Source organism: Astyanax mexicanus, chromosome 12, assembly GCF_023375975.1.
Source record: "Astyanax mexicanus isolate ESR-SI-001 chromosome 12, AstMex3_surface, whole genome shotgun sequence".
NCBI lineage: Eukaryota > Metazoa > Chordata > Actinopteri > Characiformes > Acestrorhamphidae > Astyanax > Astyanax mexicanus.
Window position 1 is genome coordinate 46,597,704 of NC_064419.1, and position 19,764 is coordinate 46,617,467.

Consider the following 19,764-nt stretch of genomic DNA (forward strand, 5'->3'; position numbering starts at 1 on the left):
TTCAATGGAAGTCAATGTAAAAAGAGTTTATTTCAGGTCATTTTGAAGGGTTTCTATTGGTCCGTTCATCAAGAAATTTTGGCACAGTGTAAGGGACAGTTTGCCTGTTCAAATTATGTAGTGAACTAAAAATCGACAAAAAAAATTGATACTTGTTTTTCATTGGACAGCGAAGATATGTTGATATGACGATATAAATCAAAACCCAAAATCATCTCAGAAGTGGCTTGTGGTGAAAAGAATTGAGGTGGTTTTTTTCTTCTTCTTTTTGGCTTCGTTTTCTGGTCTGTGTTGCTGTAACCAAATCCAAATTTCAACAATAAAAACAACACAAAAAATAAGCATAGTCAAACGGACAGAGGTTCATATATATTTTATATAATGTATCAAACTAAAACTAATACAGCATCAAACTTAAAGGGACAAAAGGGAAGGAGAAAAAACAAAAAAAAACAAAAAACGAAAGAAAACCTGAGGGACCTGTCGTTTTTTTCCGAGCAGTTGAGATTAAAACCAGGTCTGATCAGGGATTATAGAGGAGAAAAGGGTGAATGGGGACGGCGGCTGGCACTCCATAGGGGCGTGGCCAAACAGTGAGGGATCCAATGGAGCGAGAGGAAGGAGACAGTCCAGCGTTCTCCAGGAAATGTCTCTGTTTTTCGTTTTCCGTCTTTTTTTGTTCTTTTTTTTTTTTTGGTCGTTTTTTTATTTTTATTATTACTTTTTGTTTCGTTTCAACACAAACCAGGTTTTAAAAAGCAGCCGTAGAGGAACATCATCGCTGATGCCGGTCTAGGTCTCCACACTTCTGTTTTACTCTTTTTTTCTTTTCTTTTTTTGAACTTTTTCCCATCGATTTACCAGTGATCGGAGAAAAACTGTGACACTGCAACTGTGGTGTATGTGTTTCTCTGTATCTCTGTGCTTGTGAAAGCTTCAGTGTGCATACAACAACATACACTCGGTATTCATGTACTGTGTGTGTATGTGTGTGTGTGTGTGTGTATGGGGTGTGTGTGTGTACGTGTCTCTTTTCTGCGGACACCATGCTAAAGTTCGTCGTCGCTGCTCGGGGTGATTTGTCCAGGGGCAGTCAGTCGAGAGTCAGTTCTACTCTTTAGCCTCCAGGAAGAGCGTCTCCTGGGGGAAGAGCTTGGCTTCCAACAGCGTCCACGCCGGGTCTAACTGTGTTATCTGTTAAAAAACAAGATAAGACACAAGAAGATTCAATTAGAGAACAATTGAATAGTATTTTAACGACTATTTACTAGGGGTTTAACGAGATTTCGCGAGATTAAAACAAACAATATTTCTCGTAAAGCTTAAACCTGTCTCACAGGGCAAAAAAACAGTTAAGTGTGGACTTTTTAAGAGGGATCTGGCAACACAGTAGAGATAGCAGCGAGTGTGGTGGCTGAGCAGTGAGAGCAGCTCTCAGCAGAAGAGGAAAATTCAGGTATTTGTATAGAAGATGCTTCTGCTACTTTTAAGTTGTATGTCTGGCTGCATTTTGGCTCCAGTGGAAACAATAAACTGTAACAGAGTGACCAACAAGACACAAACCATATATAAATACTGTAAGTAAATCCTACACCTGACTGTTTCATAGACAGCTGTACTAATCCCTTAGCTCTGTACTGTATTAAAAAAACATGTTCTGTCTCTGTTTCACTACAATCATAGTCTTAATATGACTGGTTATGGTTCTGAATAGTTAAATTACAAGAGATTTAGGAGAAAAAAACACAAACCATAGTCTTAAAATGACTGGTTGTGGTTTGCACTTATTGTTTGCACTATATAAGTTTTATTTTTATTTTTTATTCTTATTCTTATTTCTGTTTCTTATAGAATCAATGTGTGAGAGAAACCAGTCTGTTAAGTTTGCGTTATATGATTGTCAAATTTTTCAAGCCATTTTTCATTTTTGACGTTTTCTTTAAAATTGTATTTTTTAATCTTGTCACGTCTCTTTCTTGCGAACCCAGTATCTTGTCTCGTCTCGTCTCTTGATATTAGTGTCTCGTCACACCCCTACCTTTTACATTGTAGATTCTCACTGAAGCATCAAAACTATGAATGAACACATGTGGAGTTTTATGTACTTAACAAAAAATGAGCTGAACCTCCACAGTCACCGGACCTGAACCCAATCCAGATGGTTTGGGGTGAGCTGGAGCACAGAGTGAAGAAGGCAAAGGGGCAACAAGTGCTAATAAACACCTCTGGGAACTCCTTCCTTCCTTCAAGACTGTTGGAAAACTTTTCATTTTAGGTGGCCACCTCTTAAAGCTCATTGAGAGAATGATGCCAAGAGTGTGCAAAGCAGTAATCAGAGCAAAGGGTGGCTATTTTGAAGAAACTAGAATATATATATATATATATATATATATATATACAAAACTCCACGTGTTCATTCATATTTTTGATGCTTCAAAAAAAAAAACAATGTAAAAAGTCATGAATAATGAATAAAGAAAACGCATAAAAAAGGAGAAGGTGTGTCCAAAGTTTTGGCCTGTACTGTACATTAAAATCTGTCAGGTAAAGACTGAAAACCTAATAGTCCACTGGTAGTGGTAGAAGTATATATATATACTAGAGTTTAATTATTTATGAATAAAATGGCACTGCTGGTGCAAAAGCATGATTAGAATAGCATTACAATTCTAAAAACATGATCTATTGTGTTTGACAGTATTATTTGTGTCTAAAAGTCATAAAAAAAGTCTAAAAGCTTTCCTAACTACCTTGCTTGAAGTGATTTATTTTAAGTAGAATTGCACTTCTGAGGTAACTTTATGCTTGGAATAGCACTACTGAGGTAAATGTATGAGTAAAATTACACTTCCAAAGTAAATGTATGATTAGAATAGCAACTTCTGTAGAAGTTGAAGAATCAACTCAAGCTTTTTACTCTTTAAGTAAAAGTGTTTAAAAAAAGTACTGTTTTAAGGTACAAAAAAAAAATACCATTAAGGAAAATAGCTTAAAAAAAGCTTGAAAGCCTGTAGGTAGAAGTATAGATACTAGGGTTTAAATACTTCTGTAGAAGCTGAAGTATCAACTCAAGCTTTTTACTCTTTAAGTAAACGTGTAAAAGTACTGGTTTTAAAACTGCTTAAAGTATAAAAGTAAAACAAATAAAGCCATTAAGAACAAAAGCTTAGGCCACGCCCATAGAGTCCTATAGTGCACTATACAATGACTAAAATTGCACAGCTGAAATACATTTATGATTAGAATAGCACTACTGAAGTGAAACTTACGAATAAAATGACACTGCTGACAACAATTCATGATTAGATTAGAACTATTGATGTCAATTTATGACTAAAATGGCACTGCTTAAGTACATTTATGATTAAAATAGCACTATTGAGGTCAACTTATGACTAAATGGTACTGCTGAATTACATATATAATTAGAAAAGCACTGCTGAGTTTAATTTACGAATAAAATTGCACTGCTGAAGTACATGTATGATTAGAATAGCACTACTGAGGCCAACTGATGACTACAATAGCACTGCTAAAGTACATTTATGATTAGAATAGTACTACTGAGGTTAACTGATGGCTAAAATTGCACTGCTGAAGTATATTTATGATTAGAATATCACTTCTGAGGTCAATGTATGACAAAAATTCCACTGCTGAGGCAAAACTATGATTAGAATAGCACTACTGTTGGTATATCTGTTGGTATACATAAATGTTCAATGTTCGATCAGTATTGTCAACAGTACTTTTGCAAATGCATTTTATTTGGAAAGCAAACCAAACATGCATTTAGGTTATTTTATCTGTTTCAAAAGTGACAAAATTACTGAAAACGTATGAAAAAACATATGTTTTTTCCGCTGTACAGACAGTACTAAAGTAAGAGCTTTACTGCTTGTGTTAAACATGTGTATAGCTGGTTTTCTGCTGTGTGTGGGCCAGGATTAGTGATTTCTGCTGTGTGAGGTCCGTGTCTGACATCATGAAGCAGAGGCAGGGTAATCTGATCACGTCACCCTGAGCACAGTGTCCTGTTTCCCTCTGAGATAGAGCTTGTTTGTTATTACATACTCACCAAGCCAAGGTAAATACAATGATAACACTATGGGGCTTAAGGAGGGGGGTGCTAATATGTTAGCCAATGCTAACCTAAGTCAATTTGTGACTAAAATGGCACTGCTGAAGTACATTTATGATTACAAAAGCACTACTGAGGTGAATTTATGACTAAAATTGCACTGCTGATGTACAGTTATGATTAGAATAGCACTACCGAGGTAAATTGATGAATAAAATGGCACTGCTGAAATACAGTTATGATTAGAATAGCACTACTGAGGTCAATTCATGACTAAAATTGCACAGCTGAAATACATTTATGATTACAAAAGCACTATTGAGGTGAATTTGTGACTAAAATGGCACTGCTGAAGTACATTTATGATTAGAATAGCACTACTGGAGTGAAACCTGTGAATAAAATGACACTGCTGAAGACAATTCATGATTATATTAGCACTACTGAAGTCAATGTATGACTAAAATAACACTGCTGAAGTACATTTATGATCAAAATAGCACTACGGAGGTCAATTCATGAATACAATGGCACTGCTGAAGTCGATTCATTATTATTAGAATAGCACTATTGAGGTAAATTGAAGAATAATATGGCACTGCTGAAGTACAATTATGATTAGAATAGCACTACTGACGTAAATTGATGAATAAAATGTTACTGCTGAAGTACAGTTATGATTAGAATAGTACTACCGAGGTAAATTGATGACTAAAATTGCACAGCTGAAGTACAGTTGTGATTAGAATAGCACTACGGAGCTAAATTTGTTACTAAAATGGCACTGCTGAAGTACATTTATGAGTAGAATAGCACTACCGAGGTTAAATTATGAATAAAATGGCACTGCTGAAGTTGATTCATTATTAGAATAGCACTACTGAGGTCAATTTTCTAGAATTTCCCTTTGGGGATCAATAAAGTAAGTATCTATCTATCTATCTATCTATCTTATACTACTGAAGTGAAACTTATGAATAAAATGACACTGCTGAAGACAATTCATGATTATATTAGCACTACTGAAGTCAATTTATGACTAAAATGACACTGCTGAAGTACATTTATGATCAAAATAGCACTACGGAGGTCAATTCATGAATACAATGGCATTGCTGAAGTCGATTCATTATTAGAATAGCACCACTGAGGTCAATTCATGACTAAAATGGCACTGCTGAAGTACATTTATGATTAGAATAGCACTACTGAAGTGAAACTTGTGAATAAAATGACACTGCTGAAGACAATTCATGATTATATTAGCACTACTGAAGTCAATTTATGACTAAAATGACACTGCTGAAGTACATTTATGATCAAAATAGCACTACGGAGGTCAATTCATGAATACAATGGCACTGCTGAAGTCGATTCATTATTATTAGAATAGCACTATTGAGGTAAATTGAAGAATAATATGGCACTGCTGAAGTACAATTATGATTAGAATAGCACTACTGACGTAAATTGATGAATAAAATGTTACTGCTGAAGTACAGTTATGATTAGAATAGTACTACCGAGGTAAATTGATGACTAAAATTGCACAGCTGAAGTACAGTTGTGATTAGAATAGCACTATGGAGCTAAATTTGTTACTAAAATGGCACTGCTGAAGTACATTTATGAGTAGAATAGCACTACCGAGGTTAAATTATGAATAAAATGGCACTGCTGAAGTTGATTCATTATTAGAATAGCACTACTGAGGTCAATTTTCTAGAATTTCCCTTTGGGGATCAATAAAGTATCTATCTATCTATCTATCTATCTATCTATCTATCTTATACTACTGAAGTGAAACTTATGAATAAAATGACACTGCTGAAGACAATTCATGATTATATTAGCACTACTGAAGTCAATTTATGACTAAAATGACACTGCTGAAGTACATGTATGATTAGAATAGCACTACTGAGGTACATATTTAATAAGAATAGCACTACTGAGTTACCAAAACTAATCGTACGAAATGCACAGTATACACTGTAACAAACACAAGATCCTTAGATTGAACTTTTGGTTTAACTTTTCATGTGTGAAAAATCGTCCTTTGACATACATAAGGAAAGAAAGACAGAGAGGAAGCAAGTAAATCATTGTGTGTGTGTGTGTGTGTGTGTGTGTATGTGTGTGTGTGTGTGAGAGCTAATAGCAGGCAGTTCTCTTGTTACATAGGCCTTGTATTCACACCTGTGTGTCCGACTCAGCGCGAGCTCAGCACAGGGCATTAACTGCAGCCTGATTAAAGCCTCTATTCCGAGCCCTACAGACCTCCTTCTCCCACTCCCCACCAGCAATTAACCCACCGGACTCCTCCACAGCGCCGGGAACAGCAGTGTGAGCAAACTGAGCCACGTCTGACAACTGTAGTCTCATTTTCACACTTCAGAGCCAAAGATCACAGGAGGTCCCTGTACCTGCACTAATTGTCCGTTTTTAAAGCGCACCTGATATATAAGAGATAATCCTTTACAAACCTTTACAAATCATAAAGTAGTTTCTTTAATTTTACCATATTGAAAACCATCAATCCAAACTGAACTGCTTAAATTTTTGCACCAGGAGTAAATCAGCATAAAGTTATCCAAAAGCAGTGTGTAAGACTGGTGGAGGAGAACATGATGCCAAGATGCATGAAAAAAACCTGTGATTAAAAATAACCAGGGTTATTCCACCAAATATTGATGATTTCTGAACTCTTAAAACTTTATGAATATGAACTTTTGTTGTAAGTCGCTCTGGATAAGGGCGTCTGCTAAATAACATTAATGTAAATGTAAACGTAACTTGTTTTCTTTGCATTATTTGAGGTCTGAAAGCTCTGCATCTTTTTTGTTATTTCAGCCATTTCTCATTTTCTGCACATAAATGGTCTAAATGACAATATTTTTATTTGGAATTTGAGAGAAATGTTGTCCGTAGCTTATAGAATAAAACAACAATGTTCATTTTACTCAAACATAAACCTATAAATAGCAAAATCAGAGAAACAGATTCAGAAACTGAAGTGCCTTGCCAATTTTTGCACCAGGAGTGGTATAAGGTCACCCAAAGCAGTGTGTAAGACTGGTGGAGAGGAACATGATGCCAAGACGCATGAAAACTCCAGGATTATTTTTGATCTATAATATAATACTGATGTCTAAACTCTTCCTAAGTTAAAACATAAGTACTGTTGTTTTTTTTCTAAATGAATATGAACTTGTTTTCTTTGCATTATTTGAGGTCTGAAAGCACTGGGTCTTTTTCTCATCATTTTCTGCACATAAATGCAATATTGGACGAGAACCCATCGTTCCTCAAACTCAAAGTTCCTCAAAGTGTTTAAACACCACACATATTACATGATAATTCACTAAATAACAGCAGATTTTAAAGTTGTTTTAACGTAAAGGCTCCCAGCTTTTAAATGCCTTATTTTTTGCTTTCTTCAGCTTTTCAGTGACTGAGTGAATCAAAACACCAAACAATGTCTTGTTTTTTGAACTTCCAACTGGTTTAACTACGTTACCTATCAAAGAAATTCCATAAACCATTATGTTCTTATTTGAAATGCAGAAGAAACATCCTAATATTGTTAATCTTTACTGTTCGATTGTAGTTTTATGTTCAATCTCTTCTATTATTCCTTTCATTTCTGATGTTATAGGCTTTTTCCATGGTATTGTTTCAGTATGGGTATTGATATTTATGCAGCTAACGTATCGAAAGTCATGATTTTGGTATTGTGACAACTAGAGGTGAGTGATATGGCCCTTAAATAATATTACAATATTTCATGGTATTTTCGAGATAGCGATACTCTTGGTGATATGACAAAACACTAAATTAAAAAATATATATTTCAAGAATACACTACTGCAAGCAAACAAACAAACAAACAAACAAACAAACAAATAAATAAAAAAGAGTTAGTGCATATACGATATGATATGGCACACCCTGAGATATTAAAGAATACAAGAATTTTATCAGATTTGTAACAGAAGTCAATGATCCAGAATGTCATGATACTAATAATACTAATAATAATGCACTCCAAATATCTCCATATATCCAGGATTAAAGTAACATAAATGATACTGGACAGATATAATCTGTCTCTTGCACATGTACAGCTCTGGTTTCTGAATCAGTTTCTCTGTTTTTGCTATTTACAGGTTTATGTTTGAGTAAAATGAACATTGTTGTTTTATTCTATAAACTACAGACAACATTTCTCCCAAATTCCAAATACAAATATTCTAATTTAGAGCAATTATTTAAAAAACAAGATCATATTCATAAAGTTGTAAGAGTTCAGAATTAATATTTGGTGGAATAACCCTGGTTTTTAATCACAGTCTTTTTTTATGCATCATGTTCTCCTCCACCAGTCTTACACACTGCTTTTGGATAACTTTATGCTGCTTTACTCCTGGTGCAAAAATTCAAGCAGGTCAGTTTGGTGGTTTGATGGTTTGTGATCATCCATCTTCCTCTTTATTATATTCCAGAGTTTTTTAATTTGGTAAAATTAAAGGAACTCAATTTTAAGTGGTCTCTTATTTTTTTGCCCGAGCTGTATAATAGGAAATGAGAACAGTGTGATATTTTTGTTTTGCTAAAAACCCCTGTGATAACACTAGTTAGGTGCAGTACACGGCGACAGTGAGCGCGTGCAGCAGAATTCTCTTCAGGCAGCAGCAGATGTTTGTAATTAAGTGCCAATAAAAGCAGCATTAAGTGCCAATGTTTTCTACATCATATCTGAGGTAAAATTGCGTCCGCACCACAGACGCTGACTAATTAGCTGTGTGATTGTTTACGGAATTGCACTAAAAAGAGTCATTCACGTTCACATCGGGGTGTCTTATTAGGCGGGACTGTTTGGATGATGCTTTGGGAGGAATTGCTGCTGATCTGATGGATGTCGGTGAGATCAGAGCGGCCGGGGCTCTCGGGGGAAAAGCGTGATAAAACACCAGTATCGGCACATTTGCTCTGTTGCCCCCAAAACTCATCTGAGCGTGTGAGAGCTGCCCTTTGTTCCTCAGCATGACCTGAGGGTGCAGCGCGACACCGGGAGGAGGTGGCACTCGGAGGCTCTCAACAGCAGGAGCAGGGCGAGGCGACACCCTCACCGGCACGGGGCTGGCAGTGGGGCAACAGAAGGATGGTAGAAGGATGGGGAAATTGCAAGAGAGGGAAAGAACATAGAATTTATAGTGAGAGAGAGAGAAAGAGAGTTAGAGAAAGTGATGACACTATAATAATGTTCTATAATTAAGGCCAGGCAATGTAAATTAAATGAATATCGATAAACAGTACCAGTGAAAAGTTGGTACACACCTTAAATTCAGTGTATTTTATTATTTTTTCATTATTTTAAACCAAAACTATTCATTACAAATTTTTGAGACAATGTGAAGGACAGTTGCTCTGTTCGAATGATGATCAGTTTGTGTTTGAGTAAAATGAACATTGTTGTTTTATTCTATAAACTACAGACAACATTTCTCCCAAATTGCAAATAAAAATAGTCACTTAGAGCATTTATTATTTGCAGGAAATGAGAAATGGCTGAAATAAAAAAAAGATGCAGAGCTTTTAGACCTCAAATAATGCAAAGAAAACAAGTTCATATTCAAATTTATATTCATCACAGTTTTTTTCATGCATCTTGGCATCATGTTCTCCTCCACCAGTCTTACACACTGCTTTTGGATAACTTTATGCTGCTTTACTCCTGGTGCAAAAAATCAAGCAGTTCAGTTTGGTGGTTTGATGGCTTGTGATCATCCATCTTCCTCTTGATTATATTCCAGAGGTTTTTAATTTGGTAAAATCAAAGAAACTCATCATTTTTAAGGGGCCGCTTATTTTTTTTTCCAGAGCTGTATATATATATGACTTGTTTATAGATATGTGTTAGTTTTGGTGTTGCAAATAAAACTAATATTTATCTTGTATGTATTGTCAAGGTTTTTCATTATTTTAAACCAAAACAAACAAGAGCAAAAATTATTCCAAAAGCCAAAATAATTTCTAAGAATTTATTTAATTTCGCCACTTTTTCCACCACTGTATTTATTAAATAGCATTATTAATGTCATATGTTTCTCTTGCTTATCATATCAAATGCTTGGCACATCCTGGGAAGTTTGAAGAGGTAGAGTTACAAGTATACAGTGAAAAAACCCTATTTAAGTAATGTTCAAATCCATATTATGGGAAGCATGAACTACTCAACTTTAAAAAATGAAAGTCATCAATCCGAAAATAATGATTTTAAGAACTTTGAAAGTATCCTCAAGTGCAGTCAGCGAAAAGACCATCAAAAACATTAAAATGATGATGGAACAGGCACTCATCAGGACCGCCCCAGGAAAGGAAAAGCAAGAGTTTCCTCTGTTGCACAGGATGAGTTCATTATCCTGAATGACCAGCCTCAGAAACAAACGCAAGTTAACAGCTCCCCAGATAAATGCACCAAAAATCCTAAAAAGCATTAATAACTCCATTACTAATTATTCTATCAATATTTAGTGCAACAATGTTCCTTACCTCTAACAGGTAATGGCTCAAATAGGATAATTCACTCGTTTTTCATAAAAAATACATGTTAAAACTTTTCTTAATGTTTCACTACTTTATCACTTTTAAAAGACTAACATATAAAACATAATAATTTTACATAACATTGAAACATAACATTTTCATTTCATATGTTGATTACAATAATAAACTCCTACAGACCGTGCGTCCATTATAATGGACAGCATGCGTTTTTTTTTTTTGTTTGTTTGTTTTTTGCAAATAACGCTAATTATAAAGCTTATTGTCCATCAGAATAGATCATTAAACAAACCAAAGTTAAATAAAAAATTACAGTAGCTTAGCTCCACCCACTGCATCAGAAAAAAAAACCCCAGCAATTTAGACATTAGGACCCCTAATGACATTAGTGGCCCCCCACTAAGGCCAACAAGCTTTTTTCTTTTTACTAATTTCATGTAATTTAGAACACTATGATCATGTTAATGTTACTGTTTATGGATGGTTTGTGACATACAAATGTCAATATCAAATCTACACTAAAATGTTAAACACAGGCTTAAACACAGATTTAATTTTATTTTTCTTTAGCCTTTTAGAGTCTTCTTTTATGTGAATTGCATAGAAAAAAAAATAGCATTCGTACTGCATCACAGCATTCTTATGGTCCAAACTGGACCAACAATGCAGGTCTGAAAGGGTTAAGGACTCCCCCCTATCACTAGTGATACCCCAACACACCAGGAGGGTGGAGACTAACACATGCTTCCTCTGATACATGTGAAGTTAGACACCGCTTCTTGATGCAGTATTGCCGACCAGCATCACAGCACGCTTGGAGGAAAGCGCAGCGACTCGGTTCTGATACATCAGCTCACAGATGCCCTGTGCTGTGGACATCACCCCTTAGCGATGTGGGGAGAGAGCAGCATCTACCCAACCGGAGGGAGCAGGGTCAATTTTGCTCCCTCTGAGCGCCGGCAAAAACCCGCTTTAAACCCGCTTTAGACCGCTGGACCACTCAGCGCCCCCAATTTCTTTTTTTCCAGATCTTCAAACTTTAAAACGGGTCAATTTGACTCAAAACAAACAAGGACGGTTAATTAACACTTCTTAGTTTTTACATGACTCCTTATATGTTGTTCCTTTACAGTCTGAATCACTTCACTATTAATTTTTAATCTTGGAAAATTTAACTGCATGCTTGAAAATACATTTTTTAGTCACATCGCTCGGCTCTAACCGTGATAAACCTCCGTAATAAACCTTCACTTTCCCTTCCCTTCCCTCCTCCTGCGAACCGCTTCACAATCGCTGCCGATGCAAATGAACCTGAAACGCTGCTGTAACACCCAAGCATCAGGTAGAGACGTAAATGAGGCTGCAGGGAGGAGCAGGTGGGGCTGTGTGTTGAGATGACTGTTCTCTTTAAGAGAGAAGAAGAAGAAAAGAACAGAAGAACAAGAAAAAAAGGAGAGAAACAAGGTGGCACTCTATGGCAGGAGACAGATGCCATGGGTGATTGTTTACATTGTTATCCAATTAACAGACCATAAGAGCAGAAGCATCTGTCAACAAACAAAGCTGTTGTTTTTCCTCCCCTCAACTCCTTCCCCTGCTTCTCTCTTCTCTCCCCTCTCTCTCTCTCTCTCTCTCTTTTTTTCTCTCCTCTGCATCACTTGTTGTTTGTTTCTCCAGAACCTTCTGCTTGCCCTTCACCAATTATATTAGACTAATCGGTGTAACACTGATCATAGCAGTGGAACACACACACACTCACTCACACACACACACACACACACACAAACACACACACACACACACTTATCCACACTCACTCAGAGAAAGCAAACAAACGAAGCTAACTCATTTCAGGACGCAGCGCTTCATCTCTCGGTAATCCTGTGAAGAGTTATTAAAGAGAAGAAGAAGAAGCAGCAGAAGAAGAAGAAGCAAAAGAAGAAGAAGCAGAAGAAGCAGTAGAAGAAGAAGCAGCAGCAGAAGAAGAAGAAGCAGAAGCAGGAGAAGAAGCAGAAGAAGGAGAAGAAGAAGCAGAAGAAGAAGACGCAGAAGCAGAAGAAGAAGAAGAAGCAGAAGAAGGAGAAGAAAAAGCAGAAGAAGAAGCAGAAAAGATGAAGAAGAAGAAGCAGAAGAAGAAGAAGCAGAAGAAGAAGCAGAAAAAGAAGAAGCAGAAGAAAAAGAAGAAGTAGAAGAAGCAGAATAAGAAGCAGAAGAAGCAGCAGAAGAGAAGAAGAAAAAGAAAAAGAAGAAGAAGCAGAAGAAAAGCAGAAGAAGCAGAAGAAGAAGAAGAAGCAGCAGAAGAAGAAGCAGAAAAAGCAGCAGAAGAAGAAGCAGAAGAAGAAGCAAAAGAAGAAGAAGAAGAAGCAGAAGAAGGAGCAAAAGAAGAAGAAGCAGAAGAAGAAGCAGAAGAAGAAGCAAAAGAAAAAGAAGCAGAAAAAGAAGCAGAAGAAGGAGAAGAAAAAGCAGAAGAAGAAGCAGAAAAGAAGATGAAGAAGCAGAAGAAGAAGAAGCAGCAGAAGAAGAAGCAGAAGAAGCAGAAGAGAAGAAGAAAAAGAAAAAGAAGAAGAAGAAGCAGAAGAAGAAGAAAAGCAGAAGAAGAAGAAGCAGCAGAAGAAGAAGAAGCAGCAGAAGAAGCAGAAAAAGCAGCAGAAGAAGAAGAAGCAGAAGAAGAAGCAAAAGAAGAAGAAGAAGCAGAAGAAGAAGAAGCAGAAGAAGAAGAAGAAGAAGAAGCAGAAGAAGAAGCAGAAGAAGAAGCAGAAGAAGAAAAGCAGAAGATAAAGAAGAAGAAGAAGCAGAAGAAGAAGCAGAAGAAGAAGAAGAAGCAGAAGAAGAAGCAGAAGAAGAAAAGCAGAAGATAAAGAAGAAGAAGAAGCAGAAGAAGAAGCAGAAGAAGAAGAAGAAGAATAAGAAGAAGCAGCAGATAAAGAAGAAGAAGAAGAAGAAGAAATGCAAAAAAATCCATTGGCAAAAACTAGATAAAATAAACGCTTAAATTAAGCAAAAAAAATCGGCCAATAGGGTAAGCAAAATTTGCTTATAAAGTATTCTTAAAATAAGCAAAGCCTCAAAAATAGTGAAATAAGACTCAAATCACACAAAAATACTTTATTTTCTAGCTTAAATTTCTACACAAGTATCAGAATAACCTGACTGGTGACTTGTTGTGTTTACTTTGAGTTTAAATGACTTAAAATAAGGTGAAAATTCTAAGTAAATTATTTTTAAAATAAGTAAGACAGTCTTACATTTACAATGCTTAGTAAGACTAAAAGAATTTATCAGAGCAAGAAATACGATTTATTGCTTTGAAACTCAATAAGTTCACTTGCTAAGATTTCATTTTTTGCAGTGAAGAAGAAGAAGTGTCAGAGAGAAAAAGAGAGTAAGGGAGGGAGGGAGGCTGCAGAGAGCTGCATGGCTGCTGGCTGTTTTCTTTAGGCCCTGATGATGATGTTGATGGCAGATAATCCCTCTAAACCTTTAACAAAGTCATCCTGAACGGCCCCACACAGTCCAACAAAAACACAGCACCCCACCACCCCGCCACCACAGAGAGAGCGACAGAGATGAACAGACAGATAAAGAGACAGATAAAAAAAAAAACGGATACAGCCAACAAGATAACACACAGACCGGCTTCGGTTAAGGTCTGTCCCTAGATCACTTCAGTTTCTGAATCAGTTTCTCTGATTTTGCTATTTATAGGTTTATGTTTGAGTAAAATGAACATTGCTGTTTTATTCTATAAACTACAGACAACATTTCTCCTAAATTCCAAATAAAAATATTCGGATTTAGAGCATTTATTTGCCGAAAATGAAAAAAGATGCAGAGCTTTCAGACCTCAAATAATGCAAGGAAAACAAGTGTTAAGTTTTAAGAAAGTTCAGAAATTAATATTTGAAAACCCTGTTTTTTAATCACATGCATCTTGGCATCATGTTCTCCTCCACCAGTCTTACACACTGCTTTTGGATAACTTCATGCTGCTTTACTCCTGGTGCAAAAAGTCAAGCAGTTCAGTTTGGTTTGATGGCTTGTGATCATCCATCTTCCTCTTGATTATATTCCAGAGGTTTTTAATTTGGTAAAATCAAAGAAAATCATCATTTTTAAGTGGTTAATCTTTAATCTTTAAATCTTTGGACTATTTAGGTAGTAAGAAATGAAAACTGGTAAATTGATGTCTGGACTTAGGGATCTGGCTGGATTATTCTGAGATTCTGGGTTGGATGTTGTTTGGGTTTCATACTGGTGCATCTCAAAATGATTATGGCTTACAGCCAATAGAAACCACAAAATCTGTGTCTCCGAAAATTAGAATATAGATTACAGAATTACATAAGACCAATTGGTACTTTTTCTACTTTTGGCAGTGTGGGCAGTTCTGTGCCAAGTCCTGCTGGAAAATGAAATCCTCTTGCATCTCCATAAAAATGTTGTCAGCAGACAAAACTGCACTGACTTTAGACTTGATAATAAAACACAGTGGATCAACACCAGCAGATGACTCATGGATCTCCAAACTATTTATTCTGGCTATGTGTACTGGGTACCTGTGTAAGGGTTGGTCCATGTCTTACAGGACTATTTTAACCACTGACGCTCACAAACAACAAGAAAACAAGATGTAAGGATACAAAGCAAAAATGGGATTGGGGCCCAAAGTATCTACCCTGAGCATATCTCACCACAGCTCACGCTGAAGTACGTAGAATAACGCAGTGAAGGAAATCGCAGTGAACGAAAAGGACTTGGTGTTAAACTGACTCCTACAGAGTTCAATTTGCATCGACGGAGTTTAATTAGGCGCAGCTCTGCGGGAGCTAATTCACTGCAGCTAATTTCACCATGCAGGCTGAGAGAGAGAAAAAATGTTTAACGAAGGCTGTATCTATAAAATAATCTAGACAAAAACTGGAAAAAACTACAGAAATGAAAAACTAAAATTAAAAAATCCAGCGTAACTGCTTCTACACATGCATGCCTTTATAGAAAGAGTTTATGGAACAGAACACCTTTGTTTTTTTTGAAGATGAAGCCGTGCTCGCGTCAGAAACAGGATTTGCCGATATGATCCGCAGCTGCCAAAGTCGCAAAATTAATTTCAGTAAAAGTATGTTTAAAGATTAGCGCCGTCAATACAATGGTACAAACTAATTAAAATCACAATGCCGAGCTCTCATAATGAAGCAGGTGGATGCTATGAAGACGAGCCGGCAGAGCAAACGTAGCGAAGGCACTCGGAGCGCGCTGGAAAAAAAACACAAAAAAAAAACAAACCAGATTAGAATGGCACGGATCCTGAAGCGCACAAGCAAAACATTTAAGCTAAATTAACAATGAGCTGCGCAGCCAAAGTCCTCACTGATGCAATCCTGGCTTTGTGGAGCGAAGCATCGCCACTTCAAAAGGCAGAGGGATAAATATTGCACTTCATTATTAGGAATCAAAGGGCTGCAGTCAGAGGAGTCGCAGGAAAATAAATAATAGCGGACGGACAATAATACAGCGGTTTCCAAACAGCGAGCAGAGCGTGCAGCTGAAACAACGAGCTTGTAATGAAGCCATTTAGGGCCCTTCACCATTAATTAAAACCCAATAGCCAGGTCTGAGTTAGTGCCGGGTTTGTGGAGTGTTTATTTAGCCAATTAGGAAAGCAGTGGGAGATCATTATCAGCCTGCAGGAAGGGAGCAGGGCGTTAGCGAGCGTTCGCTGAGCTGGAGCTTAACTGGAGCATGGCTGGAGATGGTGATGGTGGTGGTTGAGTAGGGGTTGAGTGGTGGTGGTGGTGGTGTTGTTGGGGGGCTGTCTGGGAGGTTGGCTGGATGTTTGAGGGGGTGGGGAGGGGGGGTTTGGGTCACAGGAAGAGAGAAGAAGAAGAAGGGTGTCGAGGATCCCTGGCACAGCCCGCGGCCCTGCCTCCTGGCCAGCCTTTAGAAGGGCTGAGAGAGCGGCTCTACACACTACAGGCCAAGGGCCAAACCAAACACTGGAGCCCAACTCACGCCAACGCAGGAGACGTAAACCTTAAGCATACTGACTCTGAAACGACGGCGATGGCAACGACGAAGAAGACGAAAAAGGAGGCGTGACTCTCGGACAGAGGCTAAGACCGCTAATGCAAATGCTAATTCAAAATGATCTTACATAAATCTTCAAAGTAGTGAGATCACAGTGTGCAGACTGATGAAAGAAGTAGACCGAGAAATGATGACTGAGAAGTTCGGAAAGTAGATAAACTTTTGTTGTAGATTTAAACAGCAATTATTCGAAAAATATTAACTAATAATCCAAATGCTAATGCAAAAAATACATTACATTTGGCAGACGCCTTTGTCCAAAGCGACTTACAATAGTGCAAAAGTACAAAAGTAATAGAAGTTAAAGGTAAAAATTTTTTTAGATGGGGCCTAAAGGAGGTCAAATGGAAATAAATAGGATAGAGGAGTGAAGGAGGGGAAGAAGGAAATGAGGTTAGAAGTAGTTAGTGTGTTAGAGGTGTTAGGAGAATAAGTGCTCTTTGAAGAGCTCTGTCTTCAGGAGTTTATTAAAGATAGTGAGAGATTCTCTTGATCTGGTAGTAGAAGGTAGTTAGTTAGAGGTGTTAGGAGAGTAAGAGCTCTTTGAAGAGCTCTGTCTTCAGGAGTTTATTAAAGATAGTGAGAGATTCTCCTGATCTGGTAGTAGAAGGTAGTTAGTTAGAGGTGTTAGGAGAGTTAGTGCTCTTTGAAGAGCTCTGTCTTCAGGAGTTTATTAAAGATAGTGAGAGATTCTCCTGATCTGGTAGTAGAAGGTAGTTAGTTAGAGGTGTTAGGAGAGTAAGTGCTCTTTGAAGAGCTCTGTCTTCAGGAGTTTATTAAAGATAGTGAGAGATTCTCCTGATCTGGTAGTAGAAGGTAGTTAGTTAGAGGTGTTAGGAGAATAAGTGCTCTTTGAAGAGCTCTGTCTTCAGGAGTTTATTAAAGATAGTGAGAGATTCTCCTGATCTGGTAGTAGAAGGTAGTTAGTTAGAGGTGTTAGGAGAGTAAGAGCTCTTTGAAGAGCTCTGTCTTCAGGAGTTTATTAAAGATAGTGAGAGATTCTCCTGATCTGGTAGTAGAAGGTAGTTAGTTAGAGGTGTTAGGAGAGTAAGAGCTCTTTGAAGAGCTCTGTCTTCAGGAGTTTATTAAAGATAGTGAGAGATTCTCCTGATCTGGTAGTAGAAGGTAGTTCGTTAGAGGTGTTAGGAGAGTAAGAGCTCTTTGAAGAGCTCAGTCTTCAGGAGTTTATTAAAGATAGTGAGAGATTCTCCTGATCTGGTAGTTGAAGGTAGTTAGTTATAGGTGTTAGGAGAGTAAGTGCTCTTTGAAGAGCTCTGTCTTCAGGAGTTTATTAAAGATAGTGAGAGATTCTCCTGATCTGGTAGTGGAAGGTAGTTTGTTCCACCATTGGGGAACTCTGTATGAGAACAGTCTGGATTGCTTTGTGTGAATGTTTGTTTGGTAAAATGAGGCGACGTTCACTGGAGGAGCGCAGCGGCCGGGAGGTAGCGTAAGCCTTCAGGAGTGTTCATCAGGGAAGAAAAAATAAATCCATTGATGGAATAACCTGGTCTATATTCAGTATATTCAGGTAGTCAGCTGACCTCATTCTTTCAGCACATACTGTTGCTGAACCTAAACCTGCAGATCAACTGCAGCATCAACCAACCAACCAACATCATTTACTTACTTAAATACAGGTGGACAGGCAGTGTATTACTGTTTAAAGGTTAAAGTGCTATGACAAAGAGGTGAGCTATCTTATATTTTATATATTTTATGAGAATCTGATATGGTGGCCTATGGAAGGCTGGCATTGCATTAAAGGACAGATGAATGGATAGAAGCAGATAGAAAGAAGAAAAAGTACTAATCCCTCCATCAACTTTATCCTAAAGAGTGCAGGTGCTCCAGAAGAAGAAAAGAGCAAACAGGAGCCGAGAAAGAAGCAGCAGAACCAGCCTCACATCGCCTCTCTCTCTCTCTCTCTCTCTCTCTCTCTATCTCTCTTCCTCTTATACCCTCTCTCTCTCTCTCTCTCTATCTCTCTTCCTCATATACCCTCTCTCTCTCTTTCTCTCTGTTTAATTACTCTCTTACTGCTGGCAGATCCCTGGCTTTCTGGTACGGAGAGAAGAAGAGAGGGAGGGAGGGAGAGAAATAAAGAAAGAAAGAAAGAAAGAGTGAGAGAGAGAGAGAGATGAAGTTTAAACATTTGTGCAGGATTACAAATGTGCTCCACGCTGTAATCCTGAGGGAGGGATGGAGAGAGTCTGTGGAAGAGATGATTTTAATTAGAGGAAAGAGAGAGAGCGATAGAAAAGAGAGAGAGAGAGAAAGGAGTGACAGAAAGAAAAGGATTAAACTTGGGCACTGTGTTCACACTCAGAAACACTGCCAGTCTTACTGCGCTCCACTCTGGGTACGCTGGGTACACTTTTCACCACACACATACACACACACACACACACACTGCCGTGAAAATGTATTCGCACCATACAGATTTATTTTATTTTCGCTTTTTTCTTACTTATTTTTAGTAGATTAACAAACACATTTTAATATCAGACAAAGATAACCTGAGTTAATATAAAAAGCAGTTTTTAAATGATGATTTTATTTATTAAAAGGGAAAAAATATATCCAACACCCAAGGAATTAACTGTGATTAATCACATTTTTTGGAAATAAGATTTGGAGTTCAATTTCACTACTGACCACAATCAGGCCTGATTACTGCCAGACCTGTAGAATCAAGAAATCACTTAGAGCAGGGGTGTCCAAGCTTTTTTTGTTGGGGGCCAGAAGGAGAAATATATTTGAAGTCACGGGCCACAGACTCTGTAATAAAACAAATAATGAAATATACCACTTTAAATAATACATTATTTAAATAATACTTTATTATATTTTAATTTACACACCATTTTACTTGACTTACTATCTTTATCTATCTTTGACAGTGTTGTATAAACTAAGATTTTTCAAATTGATGATTTCATGATGTCTCTTAATATAAAACTCCTTAATTACGGCAACTTTTAGACTCTTCTGCCCTTTTTCTGCACTACAACTGAACACCCTCTCCGCTT

At 37.3% G+C, this 19,764-nt stretch overlaps 1 protein-coding gene across 2 annotated transcripts in view; it reads right to left on the bottom strand.

Annotated features, from left to right (window-relative positions):
- Window positions 1–358: 358 nt before the first annotated feature.
- The window catches only part of faf1 (Fas (TNFRSF6) associated factor 1), a 163,029-nt gene continuing 143,623 nt past the window's right edge, over window positions 359–19,764 (bottom strand). For both annotated transcript variants that reach the window (XM_049486053.1, XM_049486052.1), the window contains exon 19: window positions 359–1,194. In XM_049486053.1, coding sequence (XP_049342010.1) covers window positions 1,111–1,194 — 84 coding nt within the window. In that variant the 3' untranslated portion in view covers window positions 359–1,110. The remainder of the gene's footprint in view (window positions 1,195–19,764) is intronic.